The following is a 25,135-nucleotide window of genomic DNA, read 5'->3' as shown; positions in this document are numbered from 1 at the left end:
GCCCCTTTTGGTATGTACCTCACAAGACATCTACAAAAACTGGAGAGACCACAGAAATACCTCACAAAGAGGAGTACTGGCCTCAAACAGATGCCTTGTGTAGACCAACTCAAAAAACTCCAGCGTTACTCCATCGCATATTGCCTTCTCAGAGGCGATCTCTGCCTAACATACAAAGCTATGTCAAACCCAGAGCTGCTGGACATGCTCCACTTAAAGAAATCCCAATCCGTCCGAGCTACACACTGTAGGGACATAAACCTTGTCACCACAATAAACAGAACATGCTGGAGGGATAGATTCCTATCCCAGAGACTTCCCATACTCTGGAACAGACTACCTATCTATGTCGGACAGAGCTCCTCATTAGCACTCTTCAAGAAAAATCTTGATTGCATGGGAAATAGGAAATTCACCCCGGGAATCATTTCTGTGGCTCTGCTCAACAGGGGCACAGGAAAATAATTTTCTTGGGTGGCAAAAGCCAGCCAGTAGCCTAGTACCTACTTATGAACCTTCCTAAACTTCAGCCTAGTACCTACTTATGAACCTTCCTATGTGTATTATCCAGATACTCCCCATATTTTTCCTTTAGCACACAGCAGTTGTTCCCTGTTTTGTTAATCGTGTAAATTCATCTTTATTAATCACCAAGATGAAAACTAACTCAACATTAAATATGCATAAAACATAGTCATCATTTTATACAGTGGCATGTGTAATAGGTAAACACAAAAATTATCATCATTAAACCCCATTTATAAACATAAAAGCAGCTGTCTTAATATTACTGTACCTTTTATTACCTAAGAGTTTATTTCCAACAACTATATTCTTAAAGTTGCTTTTTCTCCCCAAATAGTTTGAGAAATGTTTTGCATATCATTAATAAGTATAAAAAAAAAAAAAAAAAAAAAAGGCAAAACGCAAGTAGGAAAGGGAATTAGTAAAGCTATAACACAACCTTTATGTCACAGACCATTTAAAACTGTATACAAAATGTAGAGCATGCTTAAACATAAAAAAATTGGGAAATAAGTATCTAATGCTCTATTGTTTAGAACAGAAGAGAAAAAACAAGACTCCGGTAGATGAAGCAAGACAGAGCAGCTAATTGTAAATTTGTATTTTGGAAATAAAAATAGAAGTTGAAAACTCTGGTTGATAGCAATCTGAATTTTGACCATCACATATCCACCGCAGTAAGGAAATCCTTCTATGTGGCACATCTTATAAGTAAAGGTGTATTAAGTCTGGATGCTGAGGTCCATCCACTTCATACCTTCCCTTCTCCCCCTGTGTCATTGGCATGGTCTAGAGGTCTCTTATTGGTTATTTTTGTTTCTGCTGCTCAATCTTAACACAGCGTAACAGATATGGAGAGAAAGTTTGCAGAGTATTATGATCAAAGGGGGGAGGCAATTAGCCCGGGAAGCTTCCATGTGATGAGCGGTCTAACGCCTGCCAGCCTTAGCCCTGTTGTTGATGAAGATAGACTTGCTTATCCAGATCTCGTGTTGTGTGAAGTGTATAATTTTCATGTTCATGCCAAGCTGTTCTTACATAAGATGGAACATGAATATTTACCAGAATGTCTTGTCAGAAATCCAGTCTTTCCATTAATGGTAAGATGGTTGTTAACTAGTTGGAGAATTTTTGGAATGCTTTAAATATAAATATGTGAAGTGTGACAGTACAAAATAGAAGAGCTTTACTACTTCGTGACTTTAATCCCGAGTAATTGCTTAAGAGATTATGCCACTTATTGCAAATGATACTTCTGTTTTGTTTGTCAGATGATGTCTTGTGGTTCAAACCAGTGGAACTTCGTACAAAGTGGGGACGTAGAGGACACATTAGAGAGCCATTGGGTAAGTAGCTTGAATTAAAGGAATGTGTATTTTGATCCACTGGTTTCCTTTTTGCTACATTCTTGCCTTAGTAGTTATGCTGAGACATGCTATAGATGCGTTATGCTGTAGTTGCTACTCTATTGCATTCTGACTGCTTTTGTAATAGGTAATGTTCACCATGGAGGTCACTGTTGCAGTATGATTCTTTGAGTGAGTTAACCATATATAGATAATTGTCTTCTGGTCTGAATTTCAGAGCTTTATTGACTTTTCCAGAGTCTAGAGCTGAAGTCTTCCCTTATTGTAGAATACCCAATATTACGTCACTAAAATGGACAACAGCCTGTGCCGTTTTCAAATTAATTTTTTTGTGCCAAGAACCATTCAGTATCAGTTTCAGTCATTGTTCCAGGAGAATTCTGAGTGTTAATTACCCCACTTGGGAACTTGCTTTCTGTAGATTGCCAAGGCTCTACTATGTACAGCTGTAACATGTTTTTTTAGTCCAGACTTGAGGGATTGCTGTTTTCTGAGATCCACAATTTCCTTATGGGAGTAACTTACTAGTACTTGTGCCTGCAGAAAGGTTAACATTTATGTTGCTGTTTTTGTTTGTTAGAGAGCCACAAGTTCTCCTCCTCCTCCATTGAGCATTGATACACCTTTATAAATGCCTCTGTAGAGTGCCAAGAATTTGTAATCGTCCTCAGAAAGCAAGAGATTCTAGGGAAAATGGTGAAACCTAAAGATGTGCTTGTGATAGAGCCAGTTGGTACAGAATGGGAGACCGTTGTAGGTTCCACTGAAGCCTGAATTCATACCAGATCAGCTAAGGCATTGCCTTGCCTCCCTCCTGAGCCAGTAGTCTCTTCTGCTGCATCCCTCCCTCTTCTAACTCCTTTGGAGGCAGACAGTTTGATTTCATCTTAGATAGTCATCTAGGCCCACAAGCAAAGCTAGCAAGGCCACTGGATTATACGCTGTGTACCAGGCACCCATGATTACTTTAGACTGTTCTTAGGCATAAAAGTTTGAAATAGCCTGTAGATTACAAAACTTGTCAGATTGCTGCAAACTGGATGACTTAAACAGATGTCATTGAAGTTCTCCAAAAAAAATCCACACCTGATGCCATAATATTGAGTTTGTATAGTCAACATTGTGGTGTGGGGAGATAAAGCTTTGAATGTAGCCTGGGCTGCCTGAGTTCAATTAGAGCCTCTGGCATCTGAGGTGCTGGAAAGGGAAGGTGGGCATGCCTGTCGGGTGTGTGCCCATGGGCACAGCTCATATCTGATCTCCAGTGGAGGTCAGGGAATCACTGAAGAGCATTGTCTACAGGGAAGGCAGGGCAATGGTTGAGTCGCTGAAATTACACTGTCATCCTAAGACAGTATGTGTGTATGAGGGTTAGGAACGTAAGACGTAACAAAAAATAAAAAGAACACCTGGCCAGCTTATGTGATGCTGTCCCAAGGTACCAAAATCTGTTCACTAGCCCCATACGTGGGTTTGAGAAAGTTCTGTAGACCCAGTGAACAAGGAGAGGCTCTCGGGGCCAGCTTGGGGGGGGGGGCAAAATATCTTTTTTAAATAAATAGGTAATGGTGGTCTCACCTTTTAATGTCATTAAATATAGCATTTTCAGACCTTGCAATGTGGGCATAAATTATGGTTACAAAATAATGAAAGCTAGAGGGACAGTGGTGGCTTTTATCAACTGAACTATGTGTATTTATCAACATTAGGAAAATGTTCTGTGTACCATGTAAGTCTACAGGACCTGTATAGTCACTTCAGTAAGGTCATTGTTATCAATTTATACCTCACTTCGACCCATTGTTAAATGATACACTGTGTTGTGAGCCTTTGACCAAGTTGACTTGAGAGAAATCAAAGTCATATGGCTGGAAATTTAAACTATTTAGAAGGGTTTCAGGAACTGTCATTGTTTTCTTTTTCTTGTAGATTTCTTAAAACTAAACTCTTGCCTAATCTGTAATGTTTTGTTATAAAATCTGTCTAGAATGCACTACTTGGAGAAACTAACACTGGGATGAAGAAAAATAAAAATATATATATCAATAATATAGCAAAATAGTCGATACTTCACACAGTATCTCCTAAGATTATGGAGTAAGCTTCCCCTTGGTGTCAAGAACAGTCAGTCATTAACATTCTTCAAAAATAATATAATGTAGAAAATATAATTTGAATATAATTTGAGGGTTAAGGCAACAAGGCTTCTTGAAGGCCAGTAGGTCATAAGCTTGACAAAATAATTTATAAGCAATTAGGTTTTCCCACAATGGTTCCTTCTGGGATAATCCTATCCTTTAATTTAGGAGGCTCTGGAGGACCCACCAACCAATAGGCATTATAGCCTGTCTTCTCCCTTACCAAAAGAGCTGCCTTCTACTTCAGGGGATGCTTGTACCATCATCTACCACAACGTGCACTGCATTTGATCATTAAAAGATTTGCTGGGGAGTATGTGGCAGCTTGGCTTAGAATTAGTCCCCAGCTGCCTCAGCCATTGACATTGGGAGTGACTTACCCAAGGGTGAGAGACCCCACTCCCCAGTTTTCTTGGATTCTTAGTTGGGAGGGAACACTTGCTCAGTATTGGAAGAGGAAAACTTGGCATACTCTGTGCAGATTTTCCCCACTGTCACATTGACACCTACGCTGAGGAGACGGTCTTATGGGGAGAGAGGCTTCTGAGAAAGAACTTTTAAGTAGGGTTCTTAAGAGGTGTCATTCTCTCAAGACATAAACAAGAACCAAAACTGAAAAAATAGTAATAATCCAGAAAGCAGAATTCGCAAGAAACACACTATTTTTAAACACACCTTTTAAAACTTTATTCCATTAAGTGCTTTCGGCTAGAAAATACCAGACTTCTTCAGTCATTCAAAAATCATAGAATCAGGTAATAGAGCAATACGCCACACAGGTGTCCACAAAATCACTTTGAGCGCTTTCGTCAGCTGTAGAGCCAAAAGACGACTTCAGAGTAAGCATGGTAACATTCAAAGCAGTTTGAATAGATAAAACCACATCACACCCTGTGACATCATTCAACTTCCCACCATATTTTTTAAAGCAACAACCACCCGTAGACCCATTTTTTCACAAACAATACAAAAATGTCTTCTTTAAAACATACAAAATTCTAATATCGTAAAATAGAAATTAGTAAATGTACAACTGACCTACAATTGTTTAAAAAGCATTGGGCAGTGGAAATAATGTGCAACAAGACATAGTGCATAAACTTGTACTGTAAAACTGTCATGCATTGACCTCGCATGTGAAAATCCGCTTTTAATTTTAAATAGCTAGAAATAGACAACCATTTCATTAAGCCCGGGGGGGGTGTTAAGTGGCATTACACGTAAGTTGCCACATAAGCTCCCTGTATTCAAGGAGTAAATCCACCCCCCCCCCCCCCCCCATTACACACTTGTTCTAGGGCACTAAATTTAAACGGGTGTTCAGGAAAAACCATGTGTTTCCACAGCGCATTTTTGATGTTTTGCTTTTTGATGTCATACCTATGTTGATAGATCCATTTATTAAGGCTATTAATTGTTTTCCCTATGTAAAATTGTCGACACTGCTGGCAGATAGGCACATATATCACACATTTACTGGTGCAATTTAGCCTTTCTTTAAGGAGTACCCTTCCATACCCCCAAAATATTTATTACTTCATTTACCATAATATAAGGAAATTGTGTGTACTTCATTTCCTATAATATAAGGGCATTGTGTGTACCGGCCACATTTCCTCATGCAACCTTTCATCTCCCCTGAGGAACTTGTTTCTTGTAAATTCTTAATTGACTTGTCCCTTTTGTACACAATCAATGGTTTGGCACCCAACTTTTATAGTGCTGGTCACAATCAAAACAGTACCCAGTTCTGATTGATTGTCTTTTATTCTCCCATAAAGGGGGTTAAATGATGGTACCAATGCAGCCTCAAATGGCTTTTCACTTCTAGACACAGGACCATCTTCTGTTCCTCTCCTTTCTACCTGGGCTATTTTTCCTAACAATGGGAAAAAGTACCCTTCCAACCTCTTATTTTATCACCTCATTCAGTATAGGTTCCATGAACTGTTTCGGGTACCCTCGTTTTATTAACATGTCTTGCAATATGTTCACTTCATCCAAAAATGTCTGGTAGTCACTAATCATCCTAGCCAACCTAACCCACTGCCCCTTCGCCAAAGATCTCTTTTGGTGTACAGGGTGCCCGCTATTATAGTGCAAAAGGAAGTTAGAGTATGTTGGCTTCTGATATAAGGAGGATGTAAATGTGTGCATCTCCCTATCTTTAGCTATGGTGATATCAAGGAAGTGTATCCTCTCTTTGTTGGCTTCCATTGTGAATTTCAAAAGTCATGCAACAAACTCTTTTATAGCCCAACCCAACTACTTGAGTCCTAAAGACATAGCATTATAAAACAACGATATATTAAAGTGAAATTTTTTTAACATTTTTAAAAAACATTTATATATAAATGTTTTTTAAAAATGTATTTTAAAAGTATTTTAATATGTTTTATAATGCTATGTCTTTAAGACTCAAGTGGTTGGGTTGGGCTATAAAAGAGTTTCTCGCATGTTTTTTGAATGTCTAAAGAAGGCTGGTATTTTGTAGCCAAAAGCACTTAATTGAATAAAGTTTTAAAAGGTGTGTTTTAAAATAGTGTGTTTCTTGCGACTTATGCCTTCTGGATTATTACCATTTTCTCAGTCTCCCAAGAAATATCTCAGTCTCTTAGGAATTGAAAAACAAGATCTACAACAGTGCATCAAGTAGTTGCCCCCCACCCCAAAAGAAACAGCTAGACTTCACAGGGTCTTAGGCAGCTGTGAATATCTGTACAAGAACCCTGTTAGTGGCTGTGGTCTGTATGGTTGATAAGGGATCCATATTGGCTCCAGCAGTCAGTACTCTCCCTAATGACAGGACCAAAGTCCAAGACAAATTTGGCAAGGAGGACTATACCTTATGACCAAAGACTTATGAGCAGCGCAGCCACTAGACCAGATGTGAGAAGATTGGAATCGAATGGCTAGAGCCGGCTTGTCCCTCCTGGGGGGGGGGGGGGGGTCTGTCTCATTGATCTACCAAAAGATAATAGAGAGGTTTACAGTGTGCAACATCTGGGGTTCAGAGACATGCTTGGCTCTGCCCAGCTGCATCTGCAAAGAAGCATTCATGAGGCATGGTCAGATTAGGGACACAATAATAGGAGTTGTATCAAGCTTTAACTTTAGCCATTGGAAGAAGAGGTTGCATTTCCCAAAAAAAAAAAAAAACTGGTATGGCTACCTGAGTAACAGCATACCACAAATGGCTTTTACCCTGGTTGTCAAGGCTAAAGTGTGCTGGTTCAGTCTTGGCCTTTTACTGATGTAATTGTCAGTCCTATATTATTAAATGTTAAGATACATCCTTAAGCAGAGTGAATATACGATGGTATCAGAGGTCCCTCATAATACCGTGAATGACAAATCTGAGTTTGAGAAGTGGCCTTTAAGGTGGTTAAACATGTCATAAAATGGATACAAGTCTGTAGGTCCTCCAGTACTAGTGCAGCAACAAGAACTGTTACAAGAAAGTGTGCCCGATAGAGATTTCAGGCCTTACCAAGAGTAGCTGTTGGGTGTGCCATTGGTTAAGTATTTTTGTCCCCCTTCACAAGAAACATTTAAAACGTTAGAAGAGAAGGGGAAGACACTGGTGTAAGTTAGTGTATTCAAGAAGTATATAAAAAAAGAAATTGCCAAAGCGAAGTCTTCAGGGAAATCATACTCCAGTTCTGGTTCTGATGAAGTCAGTTTTACTTTATACCGTCGAATGTGCTCAACCTTTTTGCGAACAAAGACTTTTCATCACTATATTTGTTATTTTTGTGGAGTGTCTTTTCCCTGAAGACTTCACTTTGGCAATTTTGTGGTGTTATTAATGTTTTACTGCCTAGATTGAGCTTTGGTTTTGGAGTATTCCAGATATATCTTACTGCACTAGGTAGTCTAAAGCTGTTTGGTCTAAACATTAGAGGGATTTAAAGAAGAAAGGCTTTGGGAGGTGGCAAAAGCAGGCAGCAAAGTATCAGCAAGGAATGTAAGTCTCCTCCCTCTCAGAGAACAGTACTGATTATCTTCATAATCCCATCCTACTTTCTTTCCCTTTCCTGTCTTGCATTCTGGATGGTAGAATTTTCCACTTCATTGTCACTTGATTGACTAACATCAGACATATGGATGGGGAAGGTTACTTTCTCACCCAACATAAACTCAGTCTTCTGTCACTTTCTGTGAGTGTCGTATCCACCACCACCTCCACCACCACCCACCCCCCCCCCCCAATCAGGCAAAGCCAGTACAGCCAGTTTTGGGACATTCCTACAGAGTGAGGCAACTGGGACTGTATCATTGAATGAACAAGTCAAAGATTGATGTTTTACTCAAAAGTTGATCTATAGTTGGCAACATCATGCACTGCATGCTGCAGGTACTAGGACAACTCAGCAACATGAACTTCTCAGAGGTTATTCCTTTGTCATCTTCAGTGTTGATGCAGCTTTGTTCTTTAGTTCCCTGGTTCTTTTTTTGTTCCAACAGTTCTGTCGCATTAGGACTTTGCTCAGTTGTTGTTTGTCTTTTTGGCTTTTCCCGGTTATGGGTCGCCACAGCGGAACTCCAGTCCGCTAATGATTGACAGTAGATTTTCACGTACGCCGAGGTGCCAACTCGACATCCAACCTTCAACGAAGGCACGCCCATTTACACGTCTTTCGAACTCTACCCAACCGCGGGGATGACATGCAGACTCCACACAGAAGGCACTCCCTGCACTCAGCCGAGAATCGAATGGGAGAACTTCTTGCTGTGAGGCAACAACGCTACCACTGCACCACAGTTGCTGCGTCTTCCGGCTTTTCCCGGTTAGGGGTCGCCACAGCGGAGCTCCGGTCCGTTAATGATTGGCAGTAGATTTTTACGTGCCGAGTTGCCAGCCCTGACGCACAACCTTCAACGAAGGTACGCCCATTCACGCATGTCTCCACGCAGAAAACGCTCTAGCTGAGAATCGAACCGGACAGGGTCTTACTGTGAGGCTACAACACTACCGCAGCACCAATACCGCAGTTTCCAGTATTGTTACTAATTCATAGGTAGGTACTAGGCTATCGGCCCAAGGGCCTATGTAAGCCTAGCCAACAAGGTTCCCTGGCTTACGCCACCCAAGAAAGTTATTTGCCTGTGCCACTGTCGAGCAGAGACACAGAAGTGATCCCCGGGGTGTATTTCCTATTTCCCATCCACTCATCAAGATTTTTCTTGAAGAGTGCTAATGAAGAACTTTGCTTGACATAGATGGGTAGCCTGTTCCAGAGTATGGGAAGTCTCTGGGATAGGAATCTATCCTTCCAGCATGTCCTGTTTATTGTGGTGACAAGGTTTAGGTCCCTAGAGCGTGTAGCTCGGAGGGATTGGGATTTCTTTAGGTGTAGCATGTCCAACAGCTCTGGGTTTGACATAGCTTTATATGTTAGGCAGAGATCACCTCTGAGTTGGTGATATGTTACTGAGTAAAGCTGGAGTTTTTTGAGGCGGTCAGTGTAGGGCATTTGTTTGAGTCCAGTAATCCTCTTTGTGAGGAACTTCTGTGGCCTTTCCAGCTGCTGCAGATGTCTTGTGAGGTATATTCCAAATGGGGCGTTGTACTCTATTGTGGGTCTGAGTGTCGAGTAGAGGGGAACGATGACCTCTTTTTTCCTGGATGAGAACCCTTTTATGATGAGGTGTGCCACGTAGAAGGACTTCCTGACTACTGTGGTGATGTGACTATAAAAGGAGAGACTACTGTCCACCTGGGTCCCAGGGTCTCTTATCACGCATTCGGTGTTAAGTAGATTGCTGCCTATATGGGTAGTTCATGGGTACAGAGTTTTTACCAAAGGGGATGACACTGCACTTTTTGGCATTGAGCTTGAGGCCATGGCTCTGACACCAGGCATCTGTCTCAGAGAGGCCCTTCTGTAGGATGTTCACATCATTTGGGGACTTGACTATGGCTCCTAGTTTACAGTCATCTGCGAACTTCGTTAGCCAGAGGCCTTCTGTGTTAGCCTGTACTTCAGAGAAGTAGATACCAAACAGGAGCGGTCCCAGGACGGAACCCTGTGGTACTCCACTTGTCACTGGTTTGAGGTCAGATTTGGAGTCTGCAACTTTTACAGTGTGGGTTCTGTCAGTGAGCCAGTTGGCAACCCATCTTGTGACGTAGGGATTTATGCCTGGTTTATTGAGTTTAGCTATAATTCCAGAATGGGGATGGTGACGAAAGCCTTGGCGAGGTCAAGATAGGCTGTGTGAACCACCTTACCCTCATCTACGGCTTTGGTGACTGCCTCAAAGAAGTCGATCAGGTTCAGGAAGCATGATCTGCCTTTCACAAACCCGAACTGGGTGGGTTCCAGAGTTTGGAGGTTACCAATGTCTTTGTTTATGAGTTCCATGATGATACGTTCCATAGCTTTGCAGACCAGGCTCGTCAGGCTAATAGGTCTATAGTTCCCGGGATCAGTGGTGGCTCCCCCTTTGTGGAGTGGGATAACTGTTGCTGTGTGCCATTCAGTGGGCGCAAAGCCTGATGCAAGGCTATTATTGAACATGGTGTTTAAGTGGGGAGCCAGTTCATTCTGAAGTTTGTGTAAAACGCAGCCTGGGATGTTGTCCGGTCCCATGGATGCTGTGTTTTTGGCTTTAGAGTGCAGCTTTCACCTGCGTAGTTGTGATTACAGGGACTCTGCATTCTTCCTGTATAGATATGGGCCCTTTAGGGGGGGGGTAAAGTTAGCACTGAACCTATCTGCCAGGATGTTGGCAATATCAGTTGGTTCTGTAAATTTTGTGCCTTTGTGCTGTAACTCAGAGCAGATCTGGGTGTTGCCATTGAGATTCTTGACATAGCTATAGAATGCTTTGTGGTTGTCCTTGGAATTAGTGGCGATTTTATTTTTGTAGCTAGCTATGGAGGATCTTATAAGGGATCTCAGATTCTTACTGAGGCTGACCAGGGAGCTCCTCCACTTATGGGATTTTACTCTCTTTTGCAACGGTTTCTTCCTTCTGTTGTACAGTTTATGGCAGGGGACCACCAGATTGGCTTCCTTTTTTTGGAGGATAGCGTCTTGGCTCTGTTTGGGATAGCACGATCCATGCACTCATGTAAGTGCTTATAGAGTGCATTTGTGTAGGATTCAGCAGTTGTAACTGTATTGTCCATCTGCATGGGTGTCATGAAGTTCACTACTTTTGTCTTAAGAAGCATGAAGCTGGCTTTGGAGAAATGTTTTGCTGTGGTTTCCTTAATGGGGGGTGGGGGTGGGATGTGGATATCAAGGGTGATTAGCTTATGGTCAGATCGGACCAACGAGGAGTTGAGTTCAGATGTGGAACACCGGTCACTCATGTTGTTAATGACTAGGTCTAGGATATTGTTCCCCCTGGTGGGGGTGTGGATAAGTTGATCTAGGGCATTGGAGTTTATGAATTCCAGAAAGCGTTGCCCTAAGGAGTTGGTACATGAGTAGTTTTCCCAGTTAATGGTGGGGTAGTTGAAGTCGCCCATTATTAGGGTGTTTGGTTGAACCCTAATATTTTCCAGTACATCAAGAAAAGAGGAGTGGGAATCCTGGGGCATGGTGGGGGGATCTGTAGCAAGCTACAATTTGGATTGCAGTTTTGCAAAGAGTTAGTTGCACTTGGATAACCTTGGATGCATTATGCATTATTTATTTCTTGCCCTTTTTGTAACAGTTTACTCCCAAGTATCTTTGTTGCCTGGAGACATCTGGGTAACAGGCTGTTCTTTTCTTCTGTGCCTTTTTGTTTTTCCTGTAACAGGGTTGCATGATTTTGATCCTTTCTCTGCCAGTTTACAGGCCTTAACCTGACCTCTGTTCCTGACCTGCTGATGCCTTAGCCCTTTAAGTGTGTCTGCGGGTGCCAGATCACTCCAGAAACATCTGTTCCTGTTTTATTTGATTGGGGGACTCTTAAATCCTCCACATGCCCTGTCCATAAGGCAACACACCAGTGGTAAAAAAGGTAAGCTTAGTCTGATTAATAAAACAAGCTTTTGCTGCTTGCTACAGTGGAACTCTAGCTCTGCCAATGCCACTTCCATCTCCTCTTAACCTCATCGTATAGCAAAAAGGCATCCTTTAAAAGCTTAAGGCACTAGTTAAGAAAATGTCTGCTTCTGCTGTTTCTTGATCTTCCTCTGCTTCAGTGCCACCTGCTGAATTAGATTCACAACAGGTGCCATACAGCTGCAATGTCACCAAAACCACTTTCATCAGTGCCAGGTCTTGTCACATGCAGAGGTGTCACAGAATTGTAATGTCCAAAAGTCATTTCTTAAAAGGATACTTGTGTCCAGTTGTCTCAACCTGAGACCCTTCCCTCACCTCGCTGCATTTCAGCCACTTCTACAGCTAATAAACTTGAGGCATCTCCAGAGTTCTGTGTATTTTATATTCTTTGTCTGACTAGCCTGAGGATTTCTCTGTATCTGCCTATGTCAAGCCTTACCCCATGGAGAACAAAAATCTTCCCACAGGCCTTTCTGGATGTATAACAGGCTATTCTTACCATAGGACAGAAACTTTCATTTGGCCCAGTTTTACTTAAGCCTAAGATAGAAGATAACCATGTCAGCCTGGATCATTCTAAAGCACCGAGTACCATGTTGGTTTCTGTCATTACTGTGCCACTATCCAGTAAGTGCAAGACAAAGGTCAAGTGGTGCCTAGGAGCAGCACTGTCATCCTTTGAACAGAATGATGTCTGTGCTTCATTCCATCGGGGTGGAATTCAGATGGTGATTTCACCACGTGTTTAAAAATCTGGCAATGCATTTTGTTGTCCCAGAGGCAGAGGCATCCAGACCTAGACTGCAGACTTCTCACATCTGGCTTGGGGTATCCATATCAACCGCAGCAAGGTGCAGGACACTTTTAAGAGGAGATGTTCTTCATCTCACATTGCTGCAGTCCTTACACTTGGGTAGTCCGCTGTCCTCGGTCGGCCCGAATATCAAAGTATAAGGCTGACGTCGGTCAAGGCGCATTTGACTGACATCAGGACGTCAGGGTACAAATGCGCATGACCGACGTCATATCCTCAGTCTTTTTTGCCGCATGGTCCGATGCAGAAGCAGCATTGCAAGTGCCGGTTGGCGTTCTGAAATTTTTCGATTCCGGAGTTTCAGACCGAGTCAAAGTTGGCTAAGTACCCCGTTGGGGAATATTTTAGTTTTTTCTTGCCTCAGTGGTTTGCCGGATGTCAGAAAAAGTGAATAATTGTATTTCTTGTGGGAAACAGATACCGCATAGAGATTATCATACTTTGTGTATTCCTTGTTTAGGGCCTGAGCACGACGTTGTTGGGTGTCGCTCTTGTGCTAGATTCAATAAGCGCACTATAAAGAGATGGTTAGATTGTGCCAGGTTAGTCTTCGGGAAGCGGTGCAATTATAAAATGCCGTCGGATGCTCCGACGCCCGCTTCTTCGAAGAAGCGCAAGGACAAAGCAGTTAAGCCTAGGCTAGAAGAACCGTCCGTCCCGGACGCCGGTTCTTTAGAGGTGTCGGTGGAGCCGGTGGTTCCACCGGAGGTTTCTTTGGGATCCCAGGGAGAGACTTTGTTGTTGCAAGATGTGGCCTCTCAGGAGGCAGGTCAGGCTGAAGGGGCTTCTCAGGTTACTATACTACCCTCCCTTCCTAAGGTGGTTAGGCCCTCTCCTTCTGTTTCCAAGGCTTCTCCCAGAGGCAGGCCAGGTTTAGCTTCAGTTGGTGTCACCCCTAGTTCTTCAGGAACTGTGCCCAAGAAGCATATGCTTAAAATGGCAGAAGATTTGATTACTTTGATTAGGGGTTCTTTGCCCCCTCCTGATAAGAGACCTAGGGTGGAGCCTGAGTTAGGGAGTTTTGAGCAGGCTTCGGATGTTTCAGAGTCTTCGGCTGAAGACTTGCAGGAGTATTCTCCTTATTCTGATTCTGATGTGGATGATTCTACTCCTTCTGCTTCTCCTCCTGAGGATTTTTCTTTTTCAGAAACTCTTCATTCCATGAGGGAGCATTTTAAGTGGGAAGGTCAGGACTTTTCTGACTCCAGGAAAAGGCTTAGGGAATTTTTGTTTTTACCCCAGCATAGGCCTTTGGCTATACCTCCTGTTTTGGATGTGGTGGAAGATGTTTTTACAGAGGCTTCTCTTAATCCTGATTCTTTGCCTCCTGCTCCTGTTAAACCGGATAGGTATTACAGGGTGCCTGAAGCTTATAAGTATCTTTTTAAGAGTCCTAGGGCGGACCCAGAAACTGTTAGTCAGGGGCCTAAAGGTGTTAAGGCTTCTGTTGTCAAGAATCCGGTTCCTTCTGATAAAGAGGCCAGGGCTTTGGATAGATGGGGAAAGAAAGTTTATACTTCCTCCACTCTAGCTATGAGGGCTTTGAATTGCCAGTTTCACATGTTGAAATACCAAAACTATCTCCTTTCACAATTGAAGTCTAAGGTGGATGCTCTGGCGGAAGGTATTGATTGTAAAGAGTTGCAAGATTTAGTGCATGTTTCTGAGCAAGTGGGTAAGCATTCTTTGCAATGTGGTTTTGGTGCTGTACAGGCCTCGTCTAGGGTGGCTGCCACTGGGTCAGTTATTCGCAGGCACGCCTGGCTGAGGGATCAGAATTTATCTGACCATGTTAAAACAAGGATTTTAGATGCTCCTTTACAATCTGATGTGTTGTTTGGTTCTCCTGTTGAGACAGTTTTAAAGAAAATGGAAGACAAGGCTAAGTCTATGCAGACTGTTAAAGATTTTTTGCAGGTTCAGCCTCCAAAGTTTAGTAGAAATTGGCCTACTAAGGGGTGGACGTATCCTTCTTATGATTCCCAGTCTAGGGGTAGATCTAGACGTGGTAGGGGCAGAGCTCAGGGCTCTTTCAGGCCTAGAACAGGAGTTCTCCTGCACAGTCTTCGGGTGAGGGCAGGGGTCAGTCCTTTCGTAAACAGACCCAATGACCTACCTTTTCAGCTGCCAGAGCCTTCTCGTCTGGCAGCACCTTTGGGAGGAAGGTTGGCACTTTTCAAAGAAAATTGGAGTTTAATTACCCAAGACAGATGGGTATTGGATATCATACACCACGGTTACAGGTTTTATTTCCATACCTTGCCTCCTTTCAAAGGCATGCCAGACGTTCCTCCTCCACAAAGAATAGAGGCTCACAAGCAAATTTCTCTGTTACTCCAAATAGGGGCCATTCAGCCGGTCCCTATGCCAGAAGTGGGCCTAGGATTTTATTCTCGCCTGTTCCTAGTACCAAAGAAAGGGAACACGTGGAGACCTATTTTGGACCTATCTATCCTCAACACTTATCTGGACATTCCCAAGTTCAAAATGTTGACGTTACAGCAGCTTTTACCTCTGCTGGGCAAAGATCATTGGATGGTAACTTTAGATCTCAAGGAGGCTTATCTTCATGTTCCTATCAGACTGAGTTGCAGGAAGTATCTGCGTTTTCGAGCTGGGACTTCTCATTATCAGTTCTCTGCATTGCCCTTTGGCTTATCTACTGCGCCCAGAGTGTTCACGAAAGTTCTGGCTCCAGTGATAGCTTTCCTCAGGTTAAAAGGAATACAGATTTATCCTTATTTGGACGATTGCCTGCTTCTGGCTCAAGGAAGGGACGAGCTTCTTCATCATTTGGATTATGTGATAGCAGTGCTAAGATGCCTGGGGTATTCTGTGAACGAAATAAAGTCCAGTCTAGTACCCTCTCAGGACATGTGCTTTCTGGGTGTGAGACTGAATACAGCATCCCAGATGGCCTTTTTGACCCCGGACAAACAAAAGAATCATTCCCTTTACTTTCATCAGTTGTCTCATCAGTCCAGGCTGACTGCAAGGACAGTCCTTCAAGCCTTGGGGTTCATGGCATCTTGTATTCTGGTGCTTCCCAATGCCAAACTGCATATGAGGAAGCTACAATGGTATCTCAAAAATGTATGGACACAGCACTGCCAGGATTTGGACACTGTCATTCAAATAATACCTTGCATTCAAAAGGAATTTTTGTGGTGGGCTCAGGAATGTCACCTAAACAAGGGACTCTCTGTGACCCGGCCAGAGGCGAGTCAGATTCTAACGACAGATGCCTCAGACATAGCTTGGGAAGCTCATCTGAATGGAAAGTGGATACAAGACAAGTGGCCTGCCAGACTACAACATCTACATATCAACTTGAAAGAGATGTTAGCAGTCCAGTTTGTATTAATAGCTTTCAAGGATTTACTTCTTCCAGGGCAGGTGTTGATTCTAACAGACAACACAACTGTCATGTGGTACATCAACAAGCAAGGCGGAACACATTCTTATCCCCTCTGCAGGCAAGCAATGATTTTGTGGGAGACGGCTCTCAGTTTACAGCTAAATCTTCAGGCAAGGTTTCTGCCAGGAGCACAGAACTCCTTAGCAGATGTGTTGAGCAGACAAATTATGGATCCCCACGAGTGGAAATTGGATCCTCATGTATTTCAGAAATTGACAGTGTCATGGGGAACTCCAGACATAGATCTGTTCGCTTCTCCACTAAACCACCAGCTGCCAAAGTTTTGCACAAAAGGTTTCATCCCACAGCTTGGAAAGTGGATGCTCTTTCTTTCAGTTGGAGCAATCTTCATGTGTATGCCTTTCCGCCTCTGCCTCTCCTCCCAAAGGTACTACTAAAGGCCAGACAAGACAAGCCAAGGATGATTTTGATAGCTCCAGATTGGCCTCGACAGCATTGGTACCCATTACTGAGAAGCCTGGTACGGAAGCCTCCATGGCCTTTGCCTTCGATTCCACACCTGTTGTCTCAGGAGGACAGTCATTTGCTCAATGTCAAGCTTCACTCTCTGCACCTAATAGCCTGGCATATTCTGTTTTGAACCATAGTGGGCCTCCACTTCCACAGCAAGTTTTGAATGTTATTTTGGAAGCTAGAAGGCCTAGTACAAGGAAGGTGTACGCAGATAAATGGAAGAGATTTTTATTTTGGAGTGCAGCAAAGGATTTTGATGTTTCTGAGCCTAATTTATGTGTGGCTCTTCAATATCTTAATGAGTTACTGGACAAAGGTTTGTCCTTCTCTTCTATTAAGGTTCATGCTACAGCAATTTCGGCTCACTATGATTGTGACCCACCATTGTTTTCTCATCCTTTGTTCAAGCAATTTCTTAGAGGGGCAAAGAATATAAGACCCCACAAGAGCTCCTACTCCTGCTTGGGATCTCAATTTTGTGTTGGAGAAACTCACTCTACAACCTTTTGAGCCTGCAGCTACTGCTGAATTAAAGTTTTTATCATGGAAGACTGCTTTTTTGTTGGCTATTACATCTGCAAGAAGGGTTTCTGAGTTGCAGGCCCTTATGGCGGTTGAGCCTTTCTTAATTTTCCATAAGGATAGGGTATCTTTACGTACTAATCCAGCCTTTATGCCTAAAGTGGTTTCTAGTGTGGCTTTAAACCAAACTATTCATTTGCCTACTTTTTATGCAAATCCCCAAAATAAAGGGGAAAAGATTTTGCACACTTTAGATGTACACAGGCAGTTGCGGTATTATTTGGACAGAACTAAGGGGTTCAGGCAGTCTCAGCAGTTATTTGTTTCTTTTGCTTTGAGTTCTCAGGGCAAGCCTGTGTCAAAACAAACTATTTCTAAGTGGATTGGGTTTTGCATTGCTTTCTGTTATTCCCATCATGGCAAGGAAATTCCAGCTGGGATTAGGCCTCATTCCACTAGGGCTACTGCCACTGACAGCTTTTTTGAGGGGGGTGGCAACTAAGGATATTTTGGAGGCAGCAACTTGGAGTTCAGTGCATACTTTCTCTAGGCATTATCACCTTCCACTTTACTCTAAATCCAGGGCTGGTTTTGCCACTGCTGTTTTGCAGGGCATTTTGGCAGCTCCTGCTTCCTTATAGTTTAGCCATCCTCCCTTACCTCTGCTTTGGGATTCTACCCAAGTGTAAGGACTGCAGCAATGTGAGATGAAGAACATAGTACAGTTTTGTACCTACCATAAATGTAGATGTTCGAAGATCCACATTGCTGCAGTCCAATTTACCCTCCCTCCTTCCCCTCTGTAGTTGGAGGCGGTTGTGTGGGTTGGGTTGTCAAGAGGGTGTATATTGTATATATTGTACATATTTTTAGTGCTAGGTTGGTTGGTTGTTTGTTTGCTGTCTTTTGGTTTTGACCTTTATTTCTAGGGTCTTCTGACATCTGGGGCAAGAAAAGACTGAGGATATGACGTCGGTCATGCGCATTTGTACCCTGACGTCCTGATGTCAGTCAAATGCGCCTTGACTGACGTCAGCCTTATACTTTGATATTCGGGCCGACCGAGGACAGCAGACTACCCAAGTGTAAGGACTGCAGCAATGTGGATCTTCGAACATCTACATTTATGGTAGGTACAAAACTGTACTTTTGGGATCCTGAAATGAATTACAGATAGCATAACATTAATGTGGCACACATGCATTTGTACTAGTCATGCAGGCTGGCATTAATAATCTGGGGTACAGTTGTTGCTTAGGCTTTTGTGTGCAGAGACCTGAATATAGTGGTAAGCTGAACAGATTCATATCCTGCAGCCAAAAACTGAATCTGTATCCCAGTAAGTTGCACCTAAAAAGGAGATGGGGAAACATCTAGGATTTTCATCAAGGGAGAGCTTTCAGATGATCTGTTCTACCTAGGTATCAATGCAGAATAACATGGGCAGTAAATGCTTTGTGGAACAGGTGGTTTTCTCATTCCCTATCCCTAAAACATTGCTAGAAGCAAGAGAGACCAGTGCAGCTTCCACAATCCTGTACTGTGCTGACCCAGGAAGGAGAATGTAGTGCATCTAAATTTCAAGAGTGTGAATTCAGCAGCCTTGGATGCTCTCTGCCGGATTCCCTTCAAGCCCAGTTTCTTTAAAGAGTTGCTTCACAATCCCCAGAAGGCAAGAAGGCCTGTTATTAGGAAGTCTTATCTGCCTAAATGGAAATATTTTCCTTATGGTGTGAATTAAAGGGCACCCTTCCCATATGACCGATAGAACCAGAAGTCTATATCAAGGTACTTCAGTTGTGTTACATTAGTTTGGTATGTGCTCGAATGTGGTGCATTTGTTTGCAATAGCAACATGCTTCCTCATAGACTTTTCTCTCGATTCACTCTGCAGTAATGCAGTTTTCATGTGGGGTCCTACATCTCATTACACCTAAAAAAAAAAAAAAAAAAGTGATACATTCCCTGTGAGACATTTAATTTTGTGTTGGAAAAGTTTAACTTTATTGTTCAAGTACAGCTGTTCAATGATAATGCCCTGAAAAACCTGATGTTTGGATGTTAGGATGATCTCAGAGTGTCTAGCTCTAATGTGCAGAAAGCTGTACACTCTTTCATAGGGCAGGTCAGTCTCTAAGTAGACACTATCTAAATGTATAACAGACAGCACCACTATTTGCCATAAGAATAATGGAAGAAGCCCTGTGTTGTGGCATTGAGAGATGAAACTTTAACTAGAACACAAGTAGCCAGAGTTTGAGTACTACTTGGGTGCTGGAATAGACCGACAAGGAATGGGAGTAAGCAGCTGGTCAGCACCACACATACAGAAGATAGCAAGTCACTGAAATGGCCAGGACTGGTGGCATGAGCCTGGAGCTCCCATCTAGTGACAGTAGCCCTTATGATGTATAGGTGGTGGCTTATCACACAAGGAATGTATACCCAAATGAGCGACAGCCCACAGACTCAGTGTGCACTCAACCACAACCCATAAGGGAAAACAGCGTACCCAACACACTAGTCATAGGTGACTCTATAATCAGGCACACTGAAGTCCCACTCACATGGCTAAACAAGGAGAAAGTAACTGGCAGCTGCCAGGATCTGCCACATAACCCATGCATTTAGGTCACTCTACAGCAAGTACAAATATGACTGTGTCATTGTCCATGTAGGTGTGAACGACCTGAGACTTACCTCCCTGGACTACATGAAAAGAGACATGGAAGAGCTCTCCAATCTTGTAGCCCAGGCAGGTATGACACTAGCCCTGAGTAGTATCCTTCCATCGCCCAGAATGATACCGCAGTACAAGGACAAAATGATTGACTTCAACAATTGGCTAAGCTTTTGGTGTCATTCTTAGGGGATCCAGTATCTGTCTGCCTGGGACGACATGGTTGACGGACCACGTTGCTTTGCCAGAGGTGGCCTGCACCTGTCATCCCCTCGGATTCCGGATACTGGCTAAGGCTCCTGCCACCCCTATACTGCCTTTTTTAGGCAAGGTTCAAATGACAAATTCACCACTATAACAGGCAAGCAAAAACTGAGGGTAATGCCACTCAGTGCTAGAAGTCTAAATCTCAAAATGCACTCACTCAAGGCACTCCTTAAAATGGAGAACTTTCATATGTGTGCAGTGACTGAGACCTGGTTCAAGGCTGCAGAGAGCACCCCTGCATTACCAGGCTATAACTCATATAACACTTTTCGGCCATCTAACCTGGACCAGAACACCAAAGGCAGAGGTGTGTCCATATTAATTAAGGATATCCAAACCTCCAGGCTAGTTGCTCAGCATAATGCATCCAAGATTATCCAAGTTTAGCTAACTCTGGGCAAAACTGCAATCCAAATTGTAGCTTGCTACAGATCCCCCACCATGCCCCAGGATTCCCACTCCTCTTTTCTTGCTATACTGAGAAATATTAGGGTACAACCAAACACCCTAATAATGGGCAATTTCAACTACTCCACCATTAACTGGGAAAACTACTCGTGTACCAACTCCTTCACTCAACACTTTTTGGAATTCATAAATTCCATTGCCGTGGATCAACTTATCCACACCCCTACCAGGGGCAACGATATCCTAGACCTAGTCATTAGCAGCATGAATGACTGGTGTTCCACACCTGAAGTCAACTCCTCGTTGGTCAGATCTGACCATAAGCTAATCAGCCTAGATATCCACATCCCGCCCCCACCCTCCATTAAGGAAACCACGGTAAAAAATGTCTCCAACTTCATGCTTCTTAAGACAGAAGTGGCGAATTTCATGACACCCATGCAGATGGACAATACAGTTACTACTGCTGAATGCTACACAAATGTACTCTATAAGCACTTACACGAGTGCATGGATCCTGCTATCCCAAACAGAACCAAGACGCTGTCCTCCAAAAAAAGGAAGCCAAGCTTGTGGTCCCCTGCCATAAACAAACTCTACAACAGAAGGAAGAAACTGTTGCAAAAGAGAATAAAATCCCATGAGTCGTGCAGCTTCTTGGTCAGCCTCGGTAAGATCATCCAAAGCTAGCTATGAAAACAAAATCGCCACTGATTCTAAGAACAGTCACAAAGCATTCTGTGTAGCTATGTCAAGAATCTCAGTGGCAACACCCAGATCTGCTCTGAGTTGCAGCACAACAGCACACAAATTACAGAACCAACTGATATTGCCAACATCCTGGCAGATAGGTTCAGTGCTAACTTTACTCCCCACTCACCCCTTAAAGAGCTCATATCTATACAGGAAGAATGCAGACTCCCTGTAATCACAACTACTCATGTAAAAGCTGCACTCTCTAAAGCCAAAAACACAGCATCCATGGGACCGGACAACATCCCAGGCTGCGTTTTACATGAACTTCAGAACGAACTGGCTCCCCAGCTAAGCACCATGTTCAGTCATAGCCTCACGTCAGACTTTGTGCCCACTGAATGGTGCACAGCAACAGTTATCCCACTCCACAAAAGGGGAGCCACCACTGATCCCGGGAACTATCGCCCTATTAGCCCGACAAGCCTGTTCTTCAAGGCCATGGCGCTCATAAACAAAGACATTGGTAACCTCCAAACTCTGGACCACACCCAGTTTGGGTTTGTGAAAGGCAGATCATGCTTCCCGAAACTGATCGACTTTGAGGAAGTCACCAAAGCCATAGACGAGAGTAAGGTGGTTCACACAGCCTATCTTGACCTCGCCAAGGCTTTCAACACCATCCCTCATTCTGGAATTATAGCTAAACTCATTAAACTAGGTATAAATCCCTACGTCACAAGACGGGTTGCCATCTGGCTCACTGACAGAACCCAACACTGTAAAAGTTGCAGACTCCAAGTCTGACGTCAAACCAGTGACAAGTGGAGTACCACTGGGTTCAGTCCTGGGACCTATCCTTTTGTCTACTTCTCTAAAGTACAGGTTAACACAGAAGGCCTCTGGCTAACGAAGTTTGCAGATGACTGCAAATTAGGAGCCATAGTCGAGCCCCCAAATGATGTGGAAGGGCCTTACTGAGACAGATGCCTGGTGTCAGAGCCATGGCCTCAAGCTCAATGCCAAAAAGTGCATTGTCATCCCCTTTGGTAAAAGCTCTGTATCCATGAACCGCCACATAGGCGGCAGTCTACTTAACACCGAATGTGTGATGAGACCTTGGGACCCAGGTGGACAGTCTTCTCTCGTTTGATAATCACATTGCCACAGTAGTCGGGAAATCCTTCTGCGTAGCACACCTCATCACAAAAGGGTTCTCATCCAGGAAAAAAGAGGTCATTGTTCCCCTCTACTCGACACTCATTAGACCCATTGTAGAGTACAATGCCCCTTTTGGAATGTACCTCACAAGACATCTGCAGCAGCTGAAAAGGCCACAGAAGTACCTCACAAAGAGGATTACTGGCCTCAAACAGATGCCCTACACTGACTGTCTCAAAAAACTTCAGCTTTACTCCGTAGCATATCGTCTACTCCAAGATGATCTCTGCCTAACATATAAAGCTATGTCAAACCGGAGCTGTTTGACATGCTACACCTAAAGTAATCCCAATCCCTCCGAGCTCCACGCTCTAGGGACCTAAACCTTGTCACCACAATAAACAGGACATGCTGGAGGGATAGATTCCTGTCCCAGAGACTTCCCATACTCTTGAACAAGCTACCCATCTATGTCAAGCAAAGTTCCTCATTAGCACTCTTCAAGAAAAATCTTGAGTGGATGGGAAACAGGAAATACACCCCGGGGATTACTTCTGTGGCTCTGCTCAACAGGGGCACAGGAAAATAACTTTATTGGGTGGCATAAGCCAGGGAACCCTGTTGGCTAGGCTTACTTAGGCCCTTGTGCCAATAGCCTAGTACCTACCTATGAACCTAAAAGACTGTTTGCAGACTTAAGTGTGTTATTCCAAAAGATGCTACTGTGAAACTGACCTTTAAAAGGGGGTAATGTAAATGACTCGTATTTTAGGTAAGATATTTGAAAAGGTAATGCTAAAATTATTTCTGCAAACTTACTGAGCTTTAACCGACATGACTTTACTGCTGTTTGCTCTTGTCTTTCCAGTTGCCTCCAATTTTATACCTTTGGTATAATAGCAACTTACAAGTACTGTGTGAGGCAGTTCCACTTACCATTTGAAGACATGCATTGAGATTTAGATAAAAAATTTGATAGTGTTCCGCATGTTGTCATTATTTATCAGCTCAAAGCTTGTGATACCAGCCTTTACATAACCAGCTGGATTATAAACTGTCCCAGTAACTGCTCGTTTATGGAAAAACTGTAAACTGCTTTTGTATTCAGAGAGACATATTTGAGTATGTCACACAGGTCTGTCTTAGGACCATTTTTATTTCCTGTTCACATTTTCATGGTCTGTCATGAGACCATTAGTTTGTGGGAAGTTTGCAGGTGATACCAAAATAGAATGTTTATGGTGACATTGTACTGGAAATCCCAACGTGACAGACTGCTCTCTTGGTCCCTAGGCAATAATAGCTGGATAGTTTTTGCTCTTTGGCTGTTGAAGTCCCAACTTGAAGTACAGCACCCTTCCTTTAGGTGTGGCAAGTGTCCTTTCTCACTCTCTCTTTCGATGCCAGTGATCCAAATAGGGCATTCACAAACACCATCTTGAATTCTTTTTTGTCTCGAGTCATCCTAATATTCATGTGCAGTTCTAGACTGTCATCAGTTGATCTGGTTTCCAGATTTTATAGATCTCTTCCCTCATTGTATATGATTTAATGTATATGCTTTAGTTTTATGACTATTGCAGCTTTTGGACATGAAGGTGTGATTGACATTAAACTATGAGCCTTTAAAAGTTGCATTGTCTGTGGGATTCAGACTTCCACCTCACCTGCCCCCCCAAAAAAAATTAATTGTGCTAAGTGTGTGTTCTTTGCTTGGGCCCTCAGAGAGACATAGCCAACTGTGCTTTAATCTGCAAGGTTCCTCCCAAAGACAAGCAGGGTGCAAAATCTCTCTCGGGATGCCTCAGCCAAGAAAAGTTTGTCCTAAGACCACTGTGGTGTCTGCCAAAGTCTCCTCCAGCATCCCTTTCAGAAAGAAGCTTTTTTAGCAGTATTAAAAAGAATACTGGAAAATTAGCAACGTCATACCAGAGTGCGAGGGTCTCCCTAGGCTTGAGGACATGTAGCTTAACCAGATGCATTCACAGCCCCCAGCATAGTATCTTCTTCTGCAGAGGCTTTTGGCATGGTTCTTTAGAATGCTCCACACTTTCTGGTGCACCCTCCATATCTGAATCATTTAATGTGTCTCAATCCAGATGCCATTCTGTGGGGTGTCTTGTTCTGACACTGTTAGAACCAAGGGACAAGGTGAGTTGTACAAGTACTTCTACATGAGGAGGCCATTGATCCTCAGATTGAGGTTTTGGGGCATCTGCTTTGTATCCTGATTCCAAGGCAGGTTTTATACCGAAGCCCAGAGCCAAGCCATCTAAACAAAATTAGACATCCCCCATCTTGCCTTAGCAGCTGCTGGGAGGGCCCTGTTCCCATATCCTATGCTATTTTCTCTCCCAGGACGTAAGGAGCTAGATCAGGATTTTATCTTTATAAAGAACATCCAGCCATCTACTGAAAATGAATCTGTATCTTGGGCTCCTTCCTGCAAAAGAGGAAGATGAGGTCTCTTCCTTTCTGAAGATTCAGTCTCGTCTGAGTCAGAGACAGGAGAACTAGCCCTCAGTGGCTCAAATGTTCTCTGTCTCTTTCATACGAACTGCAAGAACATCTTTATTTTCTGCATCCCCACCAGTGGATATGTCATTTAGTGATATCCTTTTTAGAATAAAGGTCCACTTCCATTGAGATGCCAGTTAAT

General features: G+C 43.2%; 1 protein-coding gene across 2 annotated transcripts in view; it reads left to right on the top strand.

Annotated features, from left to right (window-relative positions):
• The window catches only part of TSR1 (TSR1 ribosome maturation factor), an 895,152-nt gene that overhangs the window by 849,373 nt on the left and 20,644 nt on the right, over window positions 1-25,135 (top strand). For both annotated transcript variants that reach the window (XM_044054379.1, XM_044054378.1), the window contains one exon: window positions 1,797-1,871. In XM_044054379.1, coding sequence (XP_043910314.1) covers window positions 1,797-1,871 — 75 coding nt within the window. The remainder of the gene's footprint in view (window positions 1-1,796; window positions 1,872-25,135) is intronic.

Source organism: Protopterus annectens, chromosome 13.part0 (genome assembly GCF_019279795.1).
Source record: "Protopterus annectens isolate FY-2018-M chromosome 13.part0, PAN1.0, whole genome shotgun sequence".
Classification (NCBI taxonomy): domain Eukaryota; kingdom Metazoa; phylum Chordata; order Ceratodontiformes; family Protopteridae; genus Protopterus; species Protopterus annectens.
Note: the sequence above shows the minus strand (reverse complement) of the source record. Positions and strands in the feature narration are given on the sequence as shown.